This window comes from Pocillopora damicornis, chromosome 3 (genome assembly GCF_964200805.1).
Source record: "Pocillopora damicornis chromosome 3, jaPocDami1.2, whole genome shotgun sequence".
In the NCBI taxonomy this organism is placed as follows: Eukaryota; Metazoa; Cnidaria; class Anthozoa; order Scleractinia; family Pocilloporidae; genus Pocillopora; species Pocillopora damicornis.
In genome coordinates, this window is record NC_142672.1 from 28,707,278 (window position 1) to 28,731,826 (window position 24,549).

The following is a 24,549-nucleotide window of genomic DNA, read 5'->3' on the forward strand; positions in this document are numbered from 1 at the left end:
GAATAATACAAAATTGAAACAAAGCAATTCACTGCAGTTGCTCGACGGAGAGATGTGATTGGTCAGTTTTGACAATGGCCCGAGAGGATCGCCACGCTCATATAAAACCATCAGCAAAGTTTTAATTGACAAATATTCCCATTGTAGCTTTGTAAACATGTCGCTAAATTATTCCGCTAAATTATTCCGCATATAATTTCAAACACACACTGCACGCAGTGTTAGACTAACCCATCACGTACGGATTTTATAAATTTCACAGCAAAATTTCGTGCTTAAAGTGTTAAATGCTCGCGGTCTGACTATGTCGATCAGGTGACAAAGCGCCCGCCTTTTTGAGGCCGTAAACGATAACAAAAGGGGCCAATCGGGAGGATTTAAAACGAAACAGAAAAATTCGCTCATTTGTAATTTGAATGAAAAGTGCAAAAGGCCAGTTAGTTAAAATTCAACCGCAGATGTCTCAGGACAGATTTTAATTACAGGTGTTTTTAATGGATGTTTCGCTCCTAAAATATATCAGAGCATGCATGCAACTGACTTCCTCGACAGCTATTTCAGAGCCACGCAATTTAAAAAGACAACTCGTAGTATTATTTTTGTCTCTCTCCCTAACTAGAGGATCGGTTCTTCTTAAATCTTATTTTCATTTTTATGTAACAAAATTAAATAGATACAGAATCTTTTGTTGTGATAGATTAACTTTTAGTTTCTGGTTGTAAGAGCGTTTCCTCTTATTTTGAAAGACGATTAATGTTCGTTTGCTCGTCAGAATTTAGGGCATTGTATTCGTTGATAATTACATAAATTAGATGACAACTTTTTAAGTTGCCGAATACAATTTTTTGACGATAAGAACTAACGATGCACAACTGCGAAGTGGTAAAGCTTTTAACTGGTGCAACGCTGCGTGAATAAATAATAAAAACCTATTTCCTGATTTGAAAAATTTAATAACACTACGCGATGGCCTATTTATTCATTCCGGTTTTTGGCTCTTTTTCACTCGAGGAACTACTGTTAGTGACGGTTTGAAACAAATAAAAAAAAGTGAAGACATTCAGAAGCTCTAATTAACTATAGTTAGGTAGCCGTGATACTCATATCAAATGGAAGAAAATTTATGATAAAAACAGCATTAAAACTTCAGCCGGCTGGCAGCCTGTCAGGGTAGGCAGTTTCGCAGGTGTAGTATGCAAATATTTCATGTAGACTGTAAAGTGGTTACCTAATGCCTAATTTGTCTGCAGTCTTCAAAAAGTATCAGGACGTTTGTCACGAAACTGTCCTAAATGTACAATTTTGCGATATCATTTCTTAGCAGTGTGCCATGTAAACTCCTAATACGCTCTGCAATCATTAAACCCCGCCTCAAGTGGAAGTGGCTTCCCAGTAAATGCTTCGTTTTCAGCCGCTAACAATCCAATGCTTCGATATTCGTAGTTAATGAGAAAAATATTGGAAACGTCTAAACGGGTTTCATGTTTTATCTAAAGTGAACCGCTTCCACCCGGCATCATGATGATGTTCATTTATATACCCCCCCCCCCTCAAAAAAAAAAAGGGGTAGATGGGTAGATAGGTAGATAGGTAGAGTCCATTGCGAATTATCCCAGAGTGCTCGACAAGCCTAAACTTGGAGTGGGTATCAGCACAATCGCGAAAAAACGCAATTTCAACCAATGGAAAAATACCACAGCCGTAATCAACTGGTTCAAATCTATTGAAAACAAACAACACTTCAGCTTCATCTGTTTCGACATCGAAGAGTTCTATCCATCCATCAGCAAAGACCTCCTAAACAAAGCACTCGACTTCGCCTCCGACTATGACAACATCACCACCGACGAAAGAAACTATAATCCACGCAAAAAACTCCATCTTAATCCACAAGCACCTACCCTGGCAAAAGAAAGGCAAAGCAACATTCGACGCAACAATGGGAAGCTACGACGGCGCAGAAACATGTGAACTCGTAGGAAGCTTTCCGCTCTCCCATTTCCAGGATCTTAATACAAACGTAGGACTTTACCGAGACGACGGACTAGCCATCACTAACGCCACACCTAGAAACACAGCGAACATCAAGAAAAATATGTCGCATCTTTAATAATTACGGTCTACGCATCACCATAGAAGCTAACAAACAAATAATCAACTTCCTAGGCGTCACATGCATGCCCGCTCGACGGAAACTGCCTGCAATCATCAGTAATTTACCAAGCCACCGTTACACACAAAGACAACAACACGACAGAAACGTACATCGGACTCACAGAGAACGACTTCAAAAGAAGATGCAGAAACCACACCGCATCATTCCGCCACGCTAAACACAGAAACTCCACCGAACTCAGCAAGCACATCTGGATCCTCAGAGACAACAACATCGAGCATTTTATTTCCAGGCGCATTCTCTCATCACACTCGCCGTACAACAGCTCAAGTAAAAGATGTAATCTCTGCCTCAAAGAAAAACAGCCTGCGGAAACAACAAGAAAGTAACAAAGAGTTATAAATATACCCCGACAAACGAGGCCTGAAGGTGGATTTTCAGTAAATGACGTCATCATGAGTGTTATTGGCTCAGCCTATTGAATCGTGACTATTTAACAAACAACAAAAATACATGAAAAGCAAGATAACATAATTTGGTTGTGAATTTTACTTCTCTCCAAAGCGTCTGCTCGTCAATTTCATGCTAAATCTTTCTACAAAAAGCCAAAGTGTGAACTCCATTATTTTTACAAATTCAGGCTTTAAGGTATTTTAAACAAGAGCTAACAGAGTTTTTCCTTATTTCTGCGCTACTTTTAACAAGCCAATTTTCCCTTGATTGTATTTGTATAGAGTACTTGTAATTATTACCTCGGAACTGCAAGGCACACACAAATTAAAAAAATAAAACTTTTAAAACTATAAGAAGTTAAAATTGCCTCGGGTTGTTGATTTGTGTCATTTACCAAAGACAAAGAATTCAAGAATGCATTCTCTTGACAAAATATCGTATACCTGAGTATAACATGCAGACCCCTGATACCCAAATTCTCAAAACTCCTGGTTAGGCCTAAGCTTGAGGAACAACTTTCTCATAAACACCTGATTCGTATCAAAAAATTTCTATGTCAATTTCTGGATGCGCATATGCATATGATGATCTTGCATATACTACTTATGACAGTAGACTAAATAAAGCAAGGAATTTAATCCGGAAATAAAGAAAATCTTCTTTTCCCAGACAGTCCGGTTCTGGTTTGTAAAGTTACATTACTAGAAACATAAGCATCCAGTTGTCTTCTCCTCTTTGGCGTCTTTCTTTTTCTTATCGTCGTCCTCACACCAAGCAAGGCAAGGACACAACTCCATGATAAAATTGTAGAATATCTTGTAGGCCAGGAAGCCGACGATTAATATGACCCAGAAAACCAGTCCAATCATGAAGATGATGTCGGAAGGTGCGCCAACAGTTCCCGCCAAATCTGGGACTTCTACCATGACTCGGAGCTTCGCAATGCCCATACATGGAGCCAGGACCATTACCATGAAACCAAGCCCGGCTGGTGCAGCGATCAGGAACCTCAGAGGATAACAGCTCCAGCAGAATGGGTTTCCAATCCAAAAGTACAGCGGAAGGATACCTGTGAAGAATGTCAATAATTGGGGAATGAATCGACAATAGAACACAAGAGACTAATTGAAGGCTTCATTCCTCCATATGACCAATACTTTAGAGGTTATCCTTCTGAGGTAGTAATTGTACTTAAGAGTTCTGGCCTCCTCAGAATGATTCTGTTTAGGTAAATATTGAATAGATACCGGAAAAGATACCTACACGACGATCAGAAAAACAGAATGCTAAACGCAAGGTGATATTTCTATGTGGGATGTAAATTTTGCGGAAGGTTTATTTTGCTGATTGGATATTTTTTCGGTTTTGCAAGATAAAATTTTAATGGCTGAAATTTCATCTCAGCTTGGAGGCAATTTTTGTAAATTTCTGTCCCAGTAGTGAACGTTTTTCAAGGTAGTACACCCTGCCTATAAAGAAACTCAGTAAATTTACTGTGTTCTATATCATATTCGTCGTGTAGTGGAGTTTGCAATACAAAAATATAGACTATTTATTTGAGCCCTGGAAGAAAAATAAAAAAGGGAAATAGGCGATATAAGTTGGACGTAAACAAAGCAAAAGCAATGTGGGCGACCTTTGTTTACGTCCCACGCATATTGGTCTAACACCTGTTTATGAAAAGCGGTTTTTTTAGTTTACTGGAACAAGGGTACATCAAGGATGTGTTTTTTCATTATTCTGATGGATTTTTTCTTTTCTGTGTAAATTTTTGGGTGGATCGAAGACGAAAGTACGATCATATCACACCAGCTTTATATACCATCACTGGCTACCTGTGTTTTACTGTATTTATTTTAAAATTTTAATTATTACATTTAAGGCTATATATAATATGTCACTTAGCTACATTAGTAACTTAGTGTCCATTAAGTCGTGTTCCGTTTATTCCCTTAGATCGAATTCTTCATTATTTTTGGATCGTCCTAAGGGGCGTATGATATCTACATTAGGAGCTCGTTCATTTTATGTTTCTGCGCCCACGCTGTGGAACAGCCTTCCAGCAAATATTCGGGAAATAACATCACTCAGCATTTTTAAGACACATCTTTTTAATTTAGCTTACAACGAGTAACATTTCTTGGCGGTGGTCAATTGGTTATTTTGAGTATTAGGTTTTTATAGATATTTCTTATAATTCATTATATTGTATTTTATAGATATTTTTAAATTAATGTAAAGCGTTTTTGATCTTTTTAAGATTAAAAGGCGCTGTATTAAGTTTTAAAATTATTATTGTTATGACCGGGAAAAACGACTAAAACTGAAACTAGCGAAATTTCCAGCTGCATTGAAGAAGCTTTCCTCGTCACCCATCCGGAACAGCCCAAAAGGGTTGATCAGTAGATAAACGGTGTAATGTTATTTTCAGTTGTCTTACCTTTATAGATGGTGATTAATGCAACCGCTGACACTTTTAGCCCAATCCACAGACTGCCTCTTTTCAAAGAAAGCTCGGCTGGAACCGAGCTGGCACTTATTGCGCATTCCCAGCAGTTTGCTGACCCAAAATAATGCACGCTCAACTCCACTGCCAGACAGGATACGGGAATGTCATGAATAAAAGTCTCTATGCACATAAACATGGTATGAATGTGTACAATACTTCGATAGTATTTTGGTGTATCTGGTGAGCCAAGGTCGTGTTCAAATTCTGGTTCTCGGCAGTGCTTGCATAAATTTGGAAGTAGAGTGCATACGTGGGCGATGTAGAGCGCCACACCAATCCCAGCAAAAATTAAGAAAAACCATTGAAGAATTTCCAAGGTTAGGATGTGCTTGTCGAGATCTGACACTGTAAAGTTTCCTGGTGCTCTACAATAGACGTTTGTCCTTCCCGGATCGACTTGAGTTCCATTCGCATTTGAGTTCTCTTCTAATTCATTGCATTTCCTTACCGCGTTGAAAACGTCAAAAAACATTCCAATGTCTGAAGCGACGTTGTATCCTTGTAAAATGCTGTATATGACAAATTGGATAGTGTAGGCCGTCTTCATTGTAATTTCTCGGCAAAATACGGCGCAAATCGTCGAACAACAACCAATGCAAAACTCACAAAGCCGATCCGCCATCTTGTGTCGTGAATATTTGAGAACTGAACTTCAGGTTGAGAAAGGTTGAGAACTGTTAAGATTCGTATTGTTAGAGAAGCTGAGAATCTAAGCATTGAAAAGAAGATGTCAACAAGTAATATGATTTCATAGACTTGTTTTGACAATTCCTGGTTTATCAATATTTTTGTTATTGCACTTTTGACACTAAATGGCTGTCAATCACGTTTGATCATGAGTTTTCGAAAACAACCTCTCTCCTAAGTAATCTTACTACAGTACTAGATCTATTACACGTTGGTTTCAGTTGTGGTTTTGGCTCCATCCTTCCCGGTTTGCGTATGTTTGAAAATGCTATATAAGCCACTTTCACTTTTAGTAGTATTTGAGTATTCAGAGCACGATATTTAGTAAAAGTATTTCTCAAATACCTTTAGGTCCAGAAAATGTTTGTCATCTCAATGGCCATCCTGTTTAGCTTTTGACCGCTGATAGCTTGAGAAAAGCACCAAAATTTCCCCAAATATGCTCACTTAAGTTTTGTGGAAGGGAAGGTTCTAATTAATGCGCAGGAAAGCGACAAACCCAAGAGACCGTAAAGCACTTATTGTATTGCGCTGATGGTTCCTAGAAGGCGATATTTGCATAAAGTTGCCAAAACAGTTCGAGCGTGACCTATTTGCGAAGTAATTATATTGATTCAGAATCTTTAAATGTTTTGACTTTAAATCAAAAGGATTGCTGCCAGCCTCACTCTGAAAGAACCTTGCAAGATTTCTTGAATTTTGTTTTTACTTGAAAAAAATTATATTCCTTCTGTAGGAATATTGATTTAATTTAGACGTTAAGGTGCTTGAGAAAGCATAAACAGACGACGGTTTCCGCTGTGTAAGCAAGACACGGTTTGTCCCTGAAACGTGCTATCGACGGTTAGATCGCCATACTAGGGCTTTACTTGTTGCGGTATGCATTCCAGTCTGAATTATTTTTCTCCTTTCAGGAGTCACTAAAATTAAGGCGGGGGTAAACCTGAAAAAATGCCCATTTTTCACTCATTTTTCACAGCTAGGACTTACTTCAAAACTTAGGCAAACTATATATCCCTGGAAAGCTTATGACTTGAAGATCATGAAAAAAAATATTTCAGACTCAACATGTCTATTGTAATAGGATGCCACTCGTTTAATTGAGCCACCTGCAGGGTTCTACCAGGGGTTACTTAAGAAAAGATAACTCCTTCTGGAATCAATAAAAAATGTTTTTAGTATCAATTCAAAGAAGACATGTTGCTTATTGCTATAAGCAGAGGGATTTCTAATATGTTGAAAACATTTTAAATGATGATCAATTAAATTTGACATGGAAAATCAGAGGGGTGTTTCACTTCATAACTTTAAGTACATACATCATATGGAAAATTGCTCTGCTTATAACACAAAACTTATCAAAAGGAACAAATGCTGAAAATTTCAGATCAATTGGATAAATTGTTGTCAAGATCTCTTTTCTTGAAGACAAAATTTTGCGTAATGAGAAAATAGCCTTTAAACTTACAGATAGCAATCAAACTTAATTTTTTACAATATGTAACCACTATAGTGGCCCCAGTGTCCATATTTTGTCCACAGGAGTATCTAAAAGTAATTTAAAAGCCTCCTGGTTCATAAGTAACTCCTTCAGCTTCTTGAAGGGCTTCCTCTTGATGAGTCCTCAGAAGTCGCTTCCCTTGACGCCATCTCTTTTCCTTCTGCATAACCTGCAAATTGGACTTAGCCAATCTTTTACTGTCTTTTGCATGTGTTGCCACTCTTGTACAAACACCACCAGGGATACGAAGCCTCTCCATGATTTTTAGCCTACTAAAAGACTCGGCGGTTAATGTCATATGATTTCCCTAACTGGGTCACACCACTGGATGGTGGAAGTGAACTGGATTCCTCACAGGAACTACACTGAAGGGAAAACTGTAACCCCCACTCTTGCACTTTTATCTTCCTCAAGAGTTAAGGTGCCTAAAGACAAATCAAGTGAAAATTGTTAGATAAATCGGGCAATTTTGTTATAAGCAAAGTAAAGACCTCAAGTCAGAAATACACATTCTGTGATTTTTCCCCATAATTTTTTGTTTACAGTGTATATGCACAATACCTAAAAATCTTTCTCTTACCCAATCCAAGATTAAATAGATAGATCAGTGTATTTAGCAGGGAAAAACTGGAACTATGGGTCGATATGATATGGGAAATAAGTCATAATCGAGAACAGAGAAAGACAGAGATTTAAAAAAATTTCTCACCTTTCTCACACACGTGTGCCTTTGAGACGGCCGTGGATAAATTTTTCTCATTTATTAATCTAAATCCCTCGCTTTCCTCGGTATTGAAGGTATACTCTTCATCAGAGCTGTCTAAAAGAAGCGGCATATTTCATTTTCTTTCTGGAGGAACCAACGGTTTCTTTAGAGTCCGAGTCAGAGAGCTGATTTTCATCCAGCGAAGTGCTCGGAGTTGAGGCGGCGATTTCGTCAACATCGGGAGCTGTTTCTTCAGACTCTTGTTTTGTTTTCGCCTTCCAGAAAAACTTCTCTTTCTTTTCTTCCTGTAGAGAGATCTACTTTTCTCTCCGACCATTTTCGATATAACTTTTCCTTTGATTATAACTTTTCCTTTGATTGCTCTGAGTACACTGAGTGTCACATTCGACCAAAACTGCCTCTAAATCTATCCCATAATGGGTTTGACCCTAGAAAACCCTTCAGATAAGACCACATAAAGTATCTCTCGTTAAATCCTGCCCGTTTGGGAGCTTGGTTGCCAGAATAACACATCATAAACAACTGAAAAATCAAAAAATGCTCTTCTCGTTGCCATGGTAACCACACCATTAGCCAGAGCGGGAATTTTGAAATCGCTCAAAAAGGCAAAAATAGTGAAAATAAGTAGAAAATTATTTTCCCATAGCGAAGTTGAATACCCAAAGCTGCAAATTCCGAGGAAAACAAAAAACTCAGTTTTTGAGCAAATTTCAGGTTTACCCCCGCCTTAATCAAATTCAGCGGAGGCATTCCTAACACATTTCTCTCTCACTCATGGGGCTTATCGTGTATGGTGTCCTTGAGAGGACCATTTTTTAGTTATGATCTCTAACGCCTAGCCGAGGAAAAAACTCTTAAAGTGAAGATTTAACACCTATCCTCCCCCTCCTCCCTCCCCCTCCCTCTGCGTATGACATTTGTAATAATATCTCCCTTGGGAGTATTTTGTTGGAAATCTTAGGTCGCGCGTTCTTTGAATTGAATAAAAGAGTCTTGTAGTCTGACGCAAGATTGGTTCTGCAGAGACAGCTAGGTGGAAAAAAAGAGAAGATTTGTGAATCACGCTTCCCACGCCAATGATTTTCTCCTCAATCCAAAAAAAAAAAAAAAAAGGATAGACATTTTCAATACATTCTCCTTACCACGTTCATGAGGAGGCTTATCAATTTCTCGCAAGCCACTTTTGGCCTCTAATAAATAAACATTACTAGTGATTTACGTGCATGTAACTGATGATAAGAAGCTAGGAACAGCTAAGTGCAAAATTCTAAAACGAACATAAAAATTAGCAACACAGAGGCGCCAAACTGAGAAGAACTCAATATAAACATATTTGATGCTGGCTGTTATGCAATGGCCCTATGATAAACGCTTCAACTTGTTAGTCACTAATATATACAATGCACTTAGATCACTATTGAGCCACTTATAATCTTTAAGTGTTTGTAAACGCTCTTCGGAAAAAGAGGTTGTCATTTGCAGAAGCTAAAATATCATTTTTCAGTGCTTTGAGATGCTTGTGAGCAATATTTATTGCGCATTGTTGTAACGATTCTTAGTCAGTGTTATCATCACTGAAAAGCTTCTGATGTGAGTCTTTATCCAAGTATCGAGACTCAATTATCTGCCATTACGATGTTTGTGTCTTGCAGTTGGATTAAATCAGTGGAAAATGAGGTTCAGAAGTAAACATATGGAAAATTCATATCCCCACGCAGGAGTTTATTTAAGGATAGGGTACATACTTAAACACTTTGACTCGCACAGCACTTTACAGTGCGGCTGGTAGGAAAAGGGACTGATAGAGTGCATATCGAGACGCATGACGAAAAAAAAAAGAAACCATAACTTCCTTGGCGGGAATGACAAAAAAATCGGCGTCTGTCTTTCGTGAGTGGCAAAATTAACATTTTCATGACGTGTGCAATACTTTATGTTTGCAAATAGAAACGTTATTCGTGTGTAGTCGTTGGACTCTTATGACGGGGTGGAAATATCTTCTAATTAAAACTCACTGACAGAACAAGGTATCCATAACCGTACAGCTTTGAAAATAATAATTTATTTTTTTCTTACGATTTTATACTTAATTAAGCAATACAGTCAGGTTATTTTCTTCATAGCAGGTCAAGAAATGAAATCTAAAGAAACAATAACAGTCCAGTGGGCCGCTTTCGATCTGAGAGCAAGCACAATGCTGAGTAAAAGTATAGCTAAATAAATAGCAAACGATGATCGTCAATTAGCACGCCTTGTTTTTTTCGCAGATTTGTTGCCGAAGCATCGCGCTTTTAAAATTGCGAGATATTGAAGGGGTCATTCGACGACAAATCGGTACTCTCCTGTGGTTTCTTGCTGCTATATATCGCTTGCACTCATCACAGTCATGTCTCAAGAGCGTTCGACAGATCATCAAAATTTGCCCCACAAGCAAAACTTTACTAAAGTGACTTCTTGCAAAGGGTAAGATATGTCGCAGCGTTGTGTGTTAGATCTAACACAGCAAAAAAATCACTAATGAGCAACTTTTATCATGATATTGTGCGTGAAAACAATCACAAAGGAAAATGTAAATAGAAGTATGTTCTTAGATACATGTGACTCTTTTCATACTCAAATAATTAATCAACTTTTAGAGCCAGTTACAGCCACTCTAACTTCTGTTACGCTGTTACTCCAAAATTGAAATTTTTACCAGGAGACAATTTGTAACTTCTGCAAGGAACTCTTCAGTTCACTTCCTGTTAGTCCTACCGACTGAAATTGGCTTGCAGTTAGTAAACACTTGGGTTTACCCACGGTTAGCTTGTGTTTCCAGGCTCCATTGTCCAAGTGATAGTATGCATAGTACTAGGCATTCATGTTTTAATTTCTCCTGATCACTACTTCATTATGAAAATAGTTCATTTGAAATCATTTAACAACTGCATTTCTCTGGCTACCCAGTAAAAGGCCTTTTTCATTTGAGATCAGTTGGCTCGACCTAAAGGAATATTCCTTAAACAATAATAACCCCACGCCAGATCAATGCAAGTTGTGTTAATATGATAGAACAGTTTTGAATTGAGCGTCGAAAAACGTAATCCAATGACCAATTAGAACAAGGGTTCACATTATCATAAGCCAATGAGAACTCAAAGTGATAACAAGCAAGCTGCTGGAAGCGTGGGAAAACGCGCAGGAAAACGCGAATGACCAAGTCGCAATCGTTTTCAGTTCTGAACCTGATTGGTTGAGAGGATTTGGCGAATTTTCTGGAACAGTCACAGAGCAAGTTTAAGAAAACCAAAGCAATCCTTGACTACGTTCGACATTCAATTGAAAATTGCTCTGAGAGAGATTACTGCAAATAATCTTTGATTCAATATGTCTTACTCTCTTTTTCAAAAATAATAGGTCAGGTTGAAAAGGACTTTCAAATACATGATTGATTTTTTCCTTATATTGACATTACAGATAATGATAAAAAAAGTATATTTCTAACTAATATGTTCTACAAAATAATATGTTTTTTCTTATCACTTCCATGGCAAATTAAACCAGATACATTCACAAAATTAACTAAATTTTCATAAGTTATTTTATACATGCTAACTTTGCGCAAACTGAATGAAATGAAACCGGAATTTACTTTCCTAACGAATAAATTACAACGAAACTGGTTGATTTAAGTCTTTAAATTATTACCCAAGTTACATCCAATTGACACATAATCATTAACAACCTTTTTCCTGATGTCCCGGTTATTCCTCCTGAGGAGGTTGTATTATAGATGCAGACTCAGCGTTTTTGTTTGGTCACTTTAACTATTTTTTTTCTGTTTTAGCCTACCAAAAAATAAATATGATATCTTTACTAAAAAAAATGAAACTTTGTACAAATAAAACAGTGGAATGTGAAGTTGACAGCTGAGAAAAGAAAAAAACCTTAGAGAGTTTCATACCAACTCTTTCTTTGCTTTGGTAACGCAAAAAGGCTGTTACCTTTTACGACATTTACTTCACCTTCTATCTCCATTTAATTTCATACTTGATCTTGATTAAAATAATAATAAATATAATAATAATAATAATAATAATAATAATAATTAAATGATAGACTAATAATGATATTTCCAAGCAGCATAAATATCAGAGCACCTAAAATCTCGGGTGAGAGTTTCACTATTTTGAAATCTTTAGACAGCAACATTAATTTGTCTCGATAAGAGGCAGAGGAATGTTACTTAAATATAAGAGATATATAAAAGAAATATAAGGACAACTTATAGAGCTTATGTTTTCCACAGCGCCATACTGAACATTGTCTCGATCCCAGTGATATTCATCTTCATTCTGATTGGCTGTTACGCTTTCTTCGATTTTCTCATGACAATCAACCGAAAGCGTTTTACATAGGCGGAAACGTCATGCGCTCTTATTTCTACAAGGAGTCTTGTTTTTCTTTAACTTCCTGTTTTGGTGAGCCAAAGTCACTTATTTCTCCGAGTGTGGACTTGGATCATGACATCATTATAGTTGTAATATGGATTACTCAAGCCTTGGCCTCAAAAACAAACTGAATCTTAGTTAAATGAGACAGTAATTATTTGAAACGACTGACTGAATGGAACCACCATTTTTCCCGAATTAGCATGCTCTCCAAAATTATGCGAAGTAACAAAAATTAAAAGTAGTAATCAAACGTAAACAAACTAGTTTCGCAATCAAGAAACCAAATGGCAATTCACATTTCACCGTCTTGATCTCATTAACAACACAAACATCCCTCCTTGGAGCCATCGGCTTTTTCCTTCCTCTCACAGGGACAACACAACATACATAAACATTTACCACAGAAGTACCAGTACAGGAAGGTCAGCAAAAATATGATACCCCAGAAGAACAAGCCAAAGGTCCAAATGGTCGATGCTATTGTTCCCATTTCGTCCTTCATCTGGGGCGCCACTTTAAACAGGCGATTTATGGCCACTCCCATGGCGGGGGATAAGGCGAGCACACAGTAAAGGAACCCAGCTGGGAGCACCACGCACACGCGAAGTGGATAGCAGGCCCAGCAGAAGGGATTACCAATCCATGAATAAAGGGGCAAGATACCTGAGATGAAAATATGATTTAGAGATATAAAGCAGCCTGGGAAGAACACGTTATTTGTAGGTCTGGAGTTGATAAGTGATTGATAGTCAAAAGTCACGAGACCCGTTATGAAAGAAACCTCACAGATGAAAATTGGGGGCGAAGTAAATAAAAGGACTGCAAATAAGCAAATATTTTATTTGGAGTAATATACTATTCCTGGGTTTCCCTTTGTTTTGTTTAGCCATGTTTTGTCTTGTTTTGATTTTTTTTACATGTATAGGTAATGTTTGAGCCAGATCAAAAATAAATAAATAAATAAATGCTGGAATAAATAGATAGAATACTTTTCACTTACCCTTGTAAATGCTCACAATAGCTATGGAGCCCAGGAGAAGTCCCAGCCACATCTCACAATTGATCTGCGCCATGGGATTTTTAGGGAGCTCTTGAGGTGTTAGGGCACAATCCCAGCAGTTTATGCCACCGGCTCCCCACATCTGCGCACAAAGCTCTACAGCCAGACACGACATAGGCACATCGTGAACCAACGTCTCCAGCAGTAGAAACAGGGTGTGAATTTGAAGGATCTTCTGGTAATAAGGACCAGCCTCGCTGACCATGTTCTCGAAGTTTTCATCATTCCAGTGTTTGCACGTGTTCGGGAACAGTACAACTATGTGGATCACGTAAATCCCACCAGAGAGGCATATGAAGAAAAAGAAAACGCCCTCTAGGAGTTGAAGCGTTGCTGCTTTTTCACCTAGCAACGCTTGCGTAGCGTTTTCCGTCGCGACGCAGTAAGGACGCGTCAGGTTTGTGTCGTTGCTCAGAGGTTGAAGCATCCCGGTTGAAAGCTCATCGCAACGCGCGTATGTCTTGGACGTTTCTAAAAAGACGCCGACGTCAGTGCCAATGTTGAAGCCTTGAAATATGGCGTAAAAGATGATTTGCAGAAGGAAACCACAACCAGGGGAAACGGCGTTGCAGAAACACCGGCAAATCCCCCGGCATATCGCCATACAACTCTTGCCAAGGCATTTGCAACAATTTGACAGAAAACTTTGAATGCAACTACAAAGACAACTACAACACATGTTGGTGACTATTTACACAGTCTCCAGATGAAATTCAGACTAGTAATTCCAACTGCACTTCTTCCTTCTGAAGCAGGGATATTTATATGAGCCTTTTTACAGAGTTAAAGGCCGTTAACTTTTGTTGATTCAAGATTTCGAAGGACAGTCCTTGTGCAGTCGATGATCTTTCGTCCCAGATAAATCAATATGGCCGTCGTTCAGACAGTCAAAATTCGTCACAAGGTTTGTAATAGGATTTACTTCAGTTAGCGAGAAGGCTGACCAGATCAAACTGATGAAAGCATCGGATCACCAGATTTGTTGATCAATCGAGCCAGAACCTTTGTTACAAGCTCACTACAAAGTATTCAATCCGTTGTTTCTTAAATCAAATAAATTCATGTTCTTTACTTTTGTTTCCTCTTGATAGTTTGCGCGTTCTTGGTCGGCGATTCCTGAATGATAAATCAATGTTAACCGCTTAGGAAAGTCTCTTTTGATTCTCCGTTGGCTGGAGTTGTTTCCTTCAAAGGCTGACTGTATTCTTGTTCAATTTGCCGACTTGTATTCTTCTATTTTCAGATTGTTCGTAGCTATCTTGACCTCATAAAAATTTGCATTTATCCTGTGCTCACAACTCGAGAGAAGTCGGTTTACAGCTGCGAAGACAAAAAAGCGAAAAAAAAAGATTAATTTCGCAATAGTACATAGAAATTTGTCGAAAAAGAAAATATCAGGAGGTTCTACTATTTCTAACAAACCTTGAGAGGAGATCGCGGAAAGATTTTTCGCCAGAAGGCGCAAAAAAAACTCCGATATTTTTAATATTTAATGAGGCGGTTTTTATACCGACCTGTCAAACAGAGTGGAGACAAGCCTTATGAATAACGCATCCAAAGAAAATGTGTATGCAAAGATTATGGTCTTGTGGAGATTAGGTAAACAAATCCGGGTAACGAAAGCGGTTTTTCATTTAACTCGCAATTCTTCGTAGAATTTAGATTTTGAATAAATATCGATGTAGACGAGATTTTATATTGGCAGAGCAAAGTTCTCTACAAAGTCAGTAAGCGAAATTTCCACTGAAAACTGAGTCATCAACGATTATTTGCATAAACGAAAACTCCTGCACAAAAACAAACACTCTGAAAGCGGCAAATGATGCTATTTTCGAATGAAGCTTTGAATAGATTTTTTCTTTGACGATTTGTAAGTAATGGTTTTTACTTGACAAACAATTCAAACTTGACAGCTATGTACGAAAATTTAAATATTCAGGAACTAGTCATTCAATGTTTGGAACACGTATTGAAAGGAAAATTAAAATTACGCTCACTCATATTCGAAAAAAAAGATACAGGAACTAAATGAAATACAAATTACAATCGGAAATCATCAAAAAAATGCATTTGTTCTTAAAAAATTAAACCACCACATTCAAACTCCATATTTTTTATATCCATATATGAAATACTTCACATACGCTTTGCTTTCAATGCCAGTAGGAAAAGAAAATTTTAATTTAATTCACTCAATCTACGGTGTTAAAGCTAATTTTGGAGAAAAATATATCTCAGTATTTCGGAAATATATGATCGCTGACAATATTTACAATTTAAGGAGCCGAACCACACACATAGCAACAAATTCGGCATGTAGTGGTTTGTTTAGAAGAATTGTCAGACTGAATAAATATAGACAGCCAAGATACAAAACATTCGGCTCAGTTTGGCGGTCATGACAATGGAAATTTGAAATTCAAATTGTGTATAGATTGTCGAATTTCCCATTGGTTTTCCAATATTAATGTTAACAACAATTTGACATAATGAGGAAAGGCATCAAAAGAATAAGATCGTCTACTATCCGCCCCGAGCTGGAGAATATTTATGGCACTGGGAATGCAAAAAGTGGAATTATTGTCGGTTTCCTACTGAACTTTAATCTTCAGATCTTTAATCTCGACATCTTGGAAATCGAAATCAAAATTAACTGGCCCTCATGATGTTGTTTGGCCCAAGCCGAACATAAAAATTAAATTTCATCTCGCTAGTATGTCAATTTTGTGTAATCAAATCGTTCAGAGTCCTTTAGCCTGTTTTTAAGTCAATCGCGCTTCTTTGCTAAGTAGCTGGCTGTCTTGTCGCTTCCCCATTCCAAATTCAAGCGATCGAAAAACGTACCATCTACGCAAACTATTACACTCAACACCACGAAAGAAAGGATTGAGGGGAGTGGGGGGAGGGGGGGGGGGTAGGTTGTGTTGCTAAGCACAGCTCCTTTCCAAGCCATTCTCACCATGTTTCAATGTTCCAGGGGTACCAGCTACGGAACTCTTAGCGCTTTTAAATACGTATTGTTACTTCAATACACCGTAAATAAGTGATTGTAATAATCTGAAATACTCTAATGCAATAGGTAATTAGATTTGGCTGAACATCATTTTAAAGGTTGGCGGCTTTGTGTATGAGGTCGTATATTTATTCAGAAAAATGACGCTCACAAACGGGCAATTCATTCAATAGAAAACTGTTCGCTAATTTGCTTTCGAAAGATCACAAAGACAGTTGAATTTCTAGTTTTCGCAGCAAAGAATGTTGAATCGGAAAAATGCATTCGCGACTGGAAGCCATGTTCTAATTTTGTGAAACCTTTTTTTTTAATTTTTCTTTTTGCAATTCCCCTTCCAAAGCTGAACTAAATTGTCACGATATGGTAGCCATTTCATTCAACTTCGCGAGCGCCAGTGGCGGATATGTTGGACTTGAGCTTTCCCCAAATGAATCAGACATCAATTTATGACATTCAAGAAATATAACATATTGGTTAGCCATAGTGACTTAACTGATCAATATGTTTTCTTACGGATTAGATGCCCCTATTCGGATTTCTTACTCGATTCTGGTCCGCTTTAATTTAACAGCTGCAGTGCAAATGCAATTGATCGTGGTCTAAATCGCAGAAAATCGCTTTGTTGAAAAATTAAGCAGCTAGAAAAAAGATTTCTGACCATATCCAAACTCAACATTATCACTGTTTTTCACTAAAACGAGTAGAGAAACAGGCAACATAACATCTATCGTTAAACTAAACTCTCTATTTTGATCACGAAGCAATACGAGACTTGCTTCACATGTCAAACCGCCTTCGCTACGTTTTAAAACATATTCAACGTGGATAATGTTTTAGACATTACGCAGAAAAAACAGGGAACAGAACTCAATAATCAAATCGACCACTTACATACATTACCTTACCTAATCAATTCTGTTTTCGAAGAAAATCAACTTGTTTGCCTAGCTTCGCCCTGATTTCACCTTCAGAATTTCCACAGCGACCGAAGGCGAGCGGAAGCGAGTGATGAAAGTATATTCTGTTAGCGTCATCGTATATATTAAGGATGAAGCAGGTGTCTTTGCTATGACAAGTGTCCAGATCCTTTTTTTGTTTGTTTAGTTCATTATTCCTCTTTTCTCCCTTCGCTCTCCTGCCATTATCATTTCAGATTTTTACAAATCGCGACCGTGTTTGTTTGCACTAAGTTGGAAAAGTCAGTTTCAAACGCACAAAAAATTTTAAATCTGGAACATTGGCATTTTAAAAATCTATTGATCACCCTGGAATACAACAAGCATACATCCGATTGGATTTAGCTCTTAAGACCATAACAATTTATCGTTTTTGTGTTTTTGTTTGTACTATAAATTGCTCTTACAGGTCCTTAGATTTTGTCCAAGGAAATCTAAAATTTTCCTCCACGTGATTTCCTGCGCTAAGGCGTGTTCGTTGGGCTTCCCTCCTAACACCCAATATTGCTTAAAAGTCTTCATATACACTAAATGATTAAGTGGAGTGTAGGGAGGTTCAATTAGGTGACCAGCATTGGGATGTCGTAAAATGGTACATAAGGATTCCTTTCCCTCTGCTTTCAGACGTTCAGATATACAATTTGTGGTGAATTCCGAATCAATGATCTTATCATCAGTTCCATAAACGAGTAATACAGGACACGTGATTCGTTCTATTGGTGTGAGTGCTGCTAACTCGGCTGAGGGAAGAGCAAATTCCTTCGCACGCGCCACACAATTGCTATATATGATGCCTTCATCTGTTTCCTGCACATTTTCGATTTCATAGCGAAATACATTTGACAGTTTTCCTTTGTATACGTAAGGAATCCAAAAAGGGGCATTCCATGGTGATATCGCTACCACAGCTTTTACCAAGTCGTTTCGGTAGCTTGCAAGGAGAAGCCCAAGCCAGCTTCCCAAACAGATTGAGTGCAAACTCACGCCATTTGACACAACACTGGGATGATTGCGAAACCATTCTGCTGCCTCTTCAAAGTATTCGAGATCAAAGTATTCTGGTTCGACAGGAAGATCATCGTATGCAAAGTAAGCAAGTGCAAGAGCGGCAAAGCCATGAGAGGCCAGCAGACAAGCCTTGAATTCAATTAGTCCACCGGCTCCGCCAAGTAGATCTATGACACCTTGAAAAAACAACAAACAAACAACATTTTTAGACCAGTATTGCAAGCTGCAACCATTTGGGTCGCCACAGCAAGTTAAAGTAAATTTTTCAGCACCTGTTATGTGTTTCATTACTCACTGTTCAGGGACTTAGGTAAAGTGAAGTAGTGTACCGATGTAAAATCGAAATGGCTCCTATCGGGAATTTGTAAAGGCGATGTATAGGTATGGAGTTGAATCACAAGTAGTGTTACATGAAGATGACAAAAACTGAACAAAAATGAGGCTGAACTGGGTCTTGAACAGGGGGATCAATCATTTCCAACAGAGTATAAATAAAATTAAATAAGAAATTTAATGCCAATTAACTGCACAGAGCCCTATCACAGAGCCCTATGGGGGAATCAGGTAAATTTTATCATGAGACGACAAAAATCCTCTATTCCCAACTGCAGTGATGGGGTGAAGAACTTGAGCTAAAGGCAGTTAAATTTGCTTTCATTCAGACTAGAAAGTGGAATATAGAGTGGCCCTATGGCTAGCATACAGGATTACATGAGCTTAGACCTGATCATCATGCTTATCACTAGCAACAAGCAAATTTTCACAGAAATTTGTTTAATTAATGCAATGGGGAAGGAATGGGAAGGGAAGGGGAGGGGAAGGAATGGGAAGGGAAGGGGAGGGGAAGAAAGGTACCTGCAAGGTAATACATTGAAATAGTTTGCAAATATTCAAAAACAAAACAGAATTTCAAAGGGTGCCACCTCTATTACTGAGCATGTCCCGACTAGAAGGCTCCAAATTGATAATGGTTTGTTTCCCACATGCTAAAATAATACAGTTAACATACATAAGAACCTCCCTAAAAATATAAGGTTATTTGGGTAAATTTGGGCTTCACTGATCAAGTCGAGATTAAGGATGATTTTGCAAAGACAATCATTTCAAAAGGCCAATTCAAATATTGATAGAAATAGCTTAAAGTTAATAACAAGACTAGATTACAGAAATCAGATTCATAGGAAAAAAAAATGAATAAATAAATAACCAAGAGACATATATGACAAATTTTAATCCATAAGGAAAAAGACATTGCCTTCCAGTGTCACCATCTTGTTACTACATATCAAACATGGTTTGAATGAGCATGAGAAAAGCCACATCAAGTCCCAATAATAGAGTAGTACTGGAAAATGCTGTGAGATATTAATCAAGAAAGAGCTCATGAATGTCTTTGTTCATGGTTTGACTTGTCGCTGTTGGTTTTTAATCCCTTTTTTTAATGCTTTCACCAAAATAGGTCTTTTTAGCAGTTTAATACCAGTAAAAAAATATGGGATTTGCTGCCTTAAGTTATGGAGGTATGTGTTTAACTCCTAATAAGATACATGAAAAAATTACTCAGTTCTGATTGATTAAGATAAATGCAGTTTTCAGGTAATTCAAAGCAGAAGAGGGTTCATTCAGTGCAAAGAAGGAACAAACTAGACTGAACAATTCCTTGAACTGTTTAGCCAGACTTTGAACTTTTTTGCACCTTTAAGATGTGAAAATATCATTGTATATTATGACTGACCGACTGTTTTGACCAAACACACAATGTCTCTTGCAGGATTTGAATAAATTATTTTTGCACTTGATACACGTGCTTTGCTTCTGCATAATTATGATAAGTTATTTCATATTTTTCATACACATTACTAATGTGTAATCACATGATTTTTCTCGTACAATTTGGAATAAACAGGCTCTTGTAAATTTTTTCAAAGACCACTCAAAATTTACTCGTGTTTATTTATTACAAATTGTACTTGAAATCATGTGATAAGCGAACCACCTAACGCGTTGTCAACGCGTGGGCTCGAAGAAGTCAACGCGTTAGTGCTCTTTCGCTAACGCGTTAGCTAACGCGTTGATCATCGACCCGTATCACCTTTGTTATTCACTTTGCCACCTCCAACCTTCTTTCTTTTGTATCCATTGTTGACCAACTCAAAGGACGGCCTTCATCCGCAACTGAAAACCTTTTTGAATTTGCATAATTTTACTTGTCGGTCAAGGTTTACGTTCTGTTGCTTTTCGCCGGTTTTGAACAAAATGTATTCTGCGACAGATATCTGAAAAAAAAATTAAGGCAAGCTTTCGAAAACTACAGAGCAACTCTTAACAAAAGAACCCAGTCGAACTGATGCGCTCTCTGCTTCTTGAGTCGAGAATCGAAAACGCTCATCGCCAGAATGTCTGGGCCACGCGAGTCGATTCTTTCTGCAACCAAAATTTCAATCACGATTTCGTCAAGGGAAACATCAGGCGGTTTTCAACAATCCGCGTTAATCAAGTCAAACAATCTCCAGTAGCGCAAGCCAAGGCAAAAGGTTTCATTATTTAAAGCCTATCGATCGAAATTCGAGTCACGAGTTTTATTCGTGAACTGCTAGCGAAAAAAACATACTTATAGTTTAGTAGTTGTAAGTAGGACCTGAAAAAAAATTTTCAGGCCCGTACGGGATTTGAACCCATGACCTCTGCGATACCGGTGCAGCGCTCTACCAATTGAGCTAACAAGCCAACTGGGAGCTGGTCAATGAATTGGGTACAAATAAACATCCGAGTGAATGAAGATTTTAGATATATGAAAATTCACATATTTGCACTGCGGTGGAAAGATGAGATTTGAAGATCCTCGCAGCTAAGAACACTACTGAAACTAGTAGTTGTAAGTAGGACCTGAAAAAAATTTTCAGGCCCGTACGGGATTTGAACCCATGACCTCTGCGATACCGGTGCAGCGCTCTACCAATTGAGCTAACAAGCCAACTGGGAGCTGGTCAATGAATTGGGTACAAATAAACATCCGAGTGAATGAAGATTTTAGATATATGAAAATTCACATATTTGCACTGCGGTGGAAAGATGAAATTAGAAGATCCTCGCAGCTAAGAACACTACTGAAACTAGTAGTTGTAAGTAGGACCTGAAAAAAATTTTCAGGCCCGTACGGGATTTGAACCCATGACCTCTGCGATACCGGTGCAGCGCTCTACCAATTGAGCTAACAAGCCAACTGGGAGCTGGTCAATGACAAATTTTTTTGTCGTACGGGCAATAATACTTACAACTACTAGTTTCAGTAGTGTTCTTAGCTGCGAGGATCTTCTAATTTCATCTTTCCACCGCAGTGCAAATATGTGAATTTTCATATATCTAAAATCTTCATTCACTCGGATGTTTATTTGTACCCAATTCATTGACCAGCTCCCAGTTAGCTCAATTGGTAGAGCGCTGCACCGGTATCGCAGAGGTCATGGGTTCAAATCCCGTACGGGCCTGAAAATTTTTTTCAGGTCCTACTTACAACTACTAGTTTCAGTAGTGTTCTTAGCTGCGAGGATCTTCTAATTTCATCTTTCCACCGCAGTGCAAATATGTGAATTTTCATATATCTAAAATCTTCATACTTATAGTCTGTCACGCTTTTGTTTACGTTCTGCCGCTTTTCGCCCGGCTTTCAGCCGACTGTATTGTGTGTGTGAGAACATACATTTATTGTTACTTGCTCCTTACTTAAAGTACATGCATGGTTTTTCGCGATACTCAAATGTCAGCGATATAACTAACACAGGATCAATCGAAAAGGATAAATTTGGATCCGAGAATTCGAAGTTGTTCGCAAACTTAATACGGCTAGAATTTCATTTATTTGGTAACACAAGCGCCGCGACTTGTGATGAATTTCGAGACATGCGGCACGTGAACATAAAATCGATCGACCAAAAAAGAAAAAAGAAAACAGTTTGGGATACAGGTGAACGAGAATTTCGAAAGTATTCACAAATTACAGGTTGTAAAATGAAATCGCTTGACTCTTAGTTCGGTTTTTTTTTTTTTTTTTTTTTATCAGGAACAGATCTTTGGATAACGCTTGTTATCGGGAATACACAGACGCCGTGGAGATGCTAAGGCGAATGTGACAAAAAAGTCGGCTTTGTTTGGGCCTCTTGTTATGCAAAATGGTTTTAAAGTGTGATCTTCTAATGAGCTTCACTAAACGCGTTTGCGTTTGCGTGGACACGCAAACGCAAACGCGTTAAGTTCAAAACGCCAACGCGTTGGCTCTGCGTGGGGAACGCGTTGAGTGGTTCGCTTATCTTCGAACGGTACTGTACCTATACTAATATTAATTGCACAATTCAGGGTCACTCCTTACTTTCTACATTCACCCTCAAGTGTCAACCAAGTTCCTCCCAGGTTAAATCAAATTTATAAACCTTCAACTGATGGCTGTATGTTTTAAGCATATTTTTATTTTGAGTTTTGAGAATTGAAGCACAACTGAGGGAGCGCTCAGAAGGCACAGAATCAATAGAGAGTAAAACCCACCTTCCTTCTCCTTAATTTCACCTTTGTTCTGGCTGACTTTTGTTTCCCTGTGTTCTATTTTCATAATATGTTGTTTGTTTTATTCAAATGATCTTTTTTGTTTGGTTCTTTTGGTTAAGGTTTCCATTTTTTCATTTTGCTACCTTGTGTTTGATTTTTTGTCTCAGACTATGTACCTTGTGAACTGCACCCACACTCCCACACATTTGTTGGGACACCTTGCTCCTGACCCCCCCTCCCCTCCCTACATTGGTCTGCAAGATGGCATAGACACAGTAGCAATTAACAACATTGGAAGGAGAGAGGGGCGAAAGAACATCATAACGTTGTTCTGGAAAATTATCTCAACTAATTATGTCTGGGAGAGCATCCTTCCTATCCAAATACAGAGTCCTAACAAGTCAAGTAACTAAAAAAGTGACTCACAAAGTCTACCGATTCAAACTTCGTTTTAAATTACCTGGGAAAGGTCCATTGCCCGGTGGTAGAAATAATGTTCCACGGATTCTACCCTCTTTCACAGGAATGCGCCTCACGCCATCTGCCATGTACCCCTTCAGAAATGTCGTGAGTGCCATAGGCTGCTTAGATGTTTCCCTTGAGGCTATGTGGTCATTGAAGCATTTCAGCTCGATAACATACGGTTTCGTGACATCGTGTTTTATCAGTCTAAGTCCTTTTATCTGACCCGGTGCGGGTTTCATGCTCCATAACAGTCCCATAGCTGAAACTCCATTGTAAGATCCACCCACAGACGGGTCACGACCAACATCAACCTGGCCATGTTCATCAGCGATGAAGTGAGCATGCGACTCGAACACTCCGCCGTTATCACCGACAACTTTCGCCGCAAGCGTAACCTTTTGCAGTGGATCGAGTTTCGAGACGCATATTGTGGTTATATCATCGATTAGCGAAGACTTTGGCCACACAGAGAACATCATTAAACGCAAGAGATCGGAAACGTGTGCAACGTCAGGTGACTCAGCGATCGAGTAAGCCTGTGCGCCAAGGCAACGAAAGCCCGCGATTTTGGACCGCGGACTGATGCGCAACTAAATATGTAGTGTAACAATCATATGGTGACTTCGTCTGTTGCATTCTCTCGCCTGCTTGGCTAGTGAGCGGAAAATAGCAGCTATCTTGATTGAGTAAAAAAGGCGTCATTTTTTTCAGAAGAGCAGAGGAGTGTAAGGAGCAAGATACGCGAGGGAGAGGAGTATTTTTGCGCGCTGCTCCTCATGAGAAAGGAAGAACACAAGGATGTCCTTTCTTCAGACTTTAACGATGAGCCCATCATAAAGCCGCACGCGGCTCTAAATCCTTTTTTGAGCTATTCGTGGTTGTGAGCTGTACCCCTATCTCTTTTTTCGGTGCTGATCCCGAACAAAAAAAATAGAGTTCTAGCGTTAGTCTATCACTGTACTTTCCTAATTTCGAAATTTAAAAATTCCACGTAAAGCAATAAATAATGCCGTTAAACTACGAGAAATAACCCCTCGTCTCAGAATGATTTGTAAGATATTAATATTTGGGCCCTATCACTG

At 38.4% G+C, this 24,549-nt stretch overlaps 3 protein-coding genes and 1 long non-coding RNA gene across 5 annotated transcripts; all 4 read right to left on the bottom strand.

The window, feature by feature from the left end:
• Positions 1–2,647: 2,647 nt before the first annotated feature.
• On the bottom strand, positions 2,648–6,309 carry LOC113666466 (uncharacterized). The gene is made up of 3 exons (XM_027182257.2): positions 6,111–6,309; positions 5,010–5,787; positions 2,648–3,638 (listed from the first exon to the last, which is right to left on the bottom strand). The coding sequence occupies exons 2-3, from the start codon at positions 5,698–5,700 to the stop codon at positions 3,271–3,273; spliced, it is 1,059 nt and encodes a 352-aa protein (XP_027038058.2). The 5' UTR covers positions 5,701–5,787; positions 6,111–6,309; the 3' UTR covers positions 2,648–3,270.
• A 530-nt stretch (positions 6,310–6,839) lies between these two features.
• Positions 6,840–8,724, bottom strand: LOC149049218 (uncharacterized). Its single transcript, XR_016185283.1, has 2 exons — positions 7,976–8,724; positions 6,840–7,691 (listed from the first exon to the last, which is right to left on the bottom strand). It is a non-coding gene; the product is annotated as an uncharacterized LOC149049218 (long non-coding RNA).
• A 2,120-nt stretch (positions 8,725–10,844) lies between these two features.
• Positions 10,845–17,545, bottom strand: LOC113666429 (uncharacterized). Of its 2 annotated transcripts, none has more exons than XM_027182212.2 (3): positions 17,405–17,545; positions 13,427–14,806; positions 10,845–13,089 (listed from the first exon to the last, which is right to left on the bottom strand). In XM_027182212.2, the coding sequence occupies exons 2-3, from the start codon at positions 14,163–14,165 to the stop codon at positions 12,743–12,745; spliced, it is 1,086 nt and encodes a 361-aa protein (XP_027038013.1). In that variant the 5' UTR covers positions 14,166–14,806; positions 17,405–17,545; the 3' UTR covers positions 10,845–12,742. The 2 variants fall into 2 exon arrangements, with proteins under 2 accessions (XP_027038013.1, XP_027038014.1); XM_027182213.2 differs by lacking the exon at positions 17,405–17,545 and adding an exon at positions 14,909–15,019.
• LOC113666427 (bile acid-CoA:amino acid N-acyltransferase) lies at positions 17,225–24,486 on the bottom strand. Its single transcript, XM_027182211.2, has 2 exons — positions 23,463–24,486; positions 17,225–18,639 (listed from the first exon to the last, which is right to left on the bottom strand). The coding sequence occupies exons 1-2, from the start codon at positions 23,944–23,946 to the stop codon at positions 17,846–17,848; spliced, it is 1,278 nt and encodes a 425-aa protein (XP_027038012.2). The 5' UTR covers positions 23,947–24,486; the 3' UTR covers positions 17,225–17,845.
• Between the last annotated feature and the right edge of the window lie 63 nt (positions 24,487–24,549).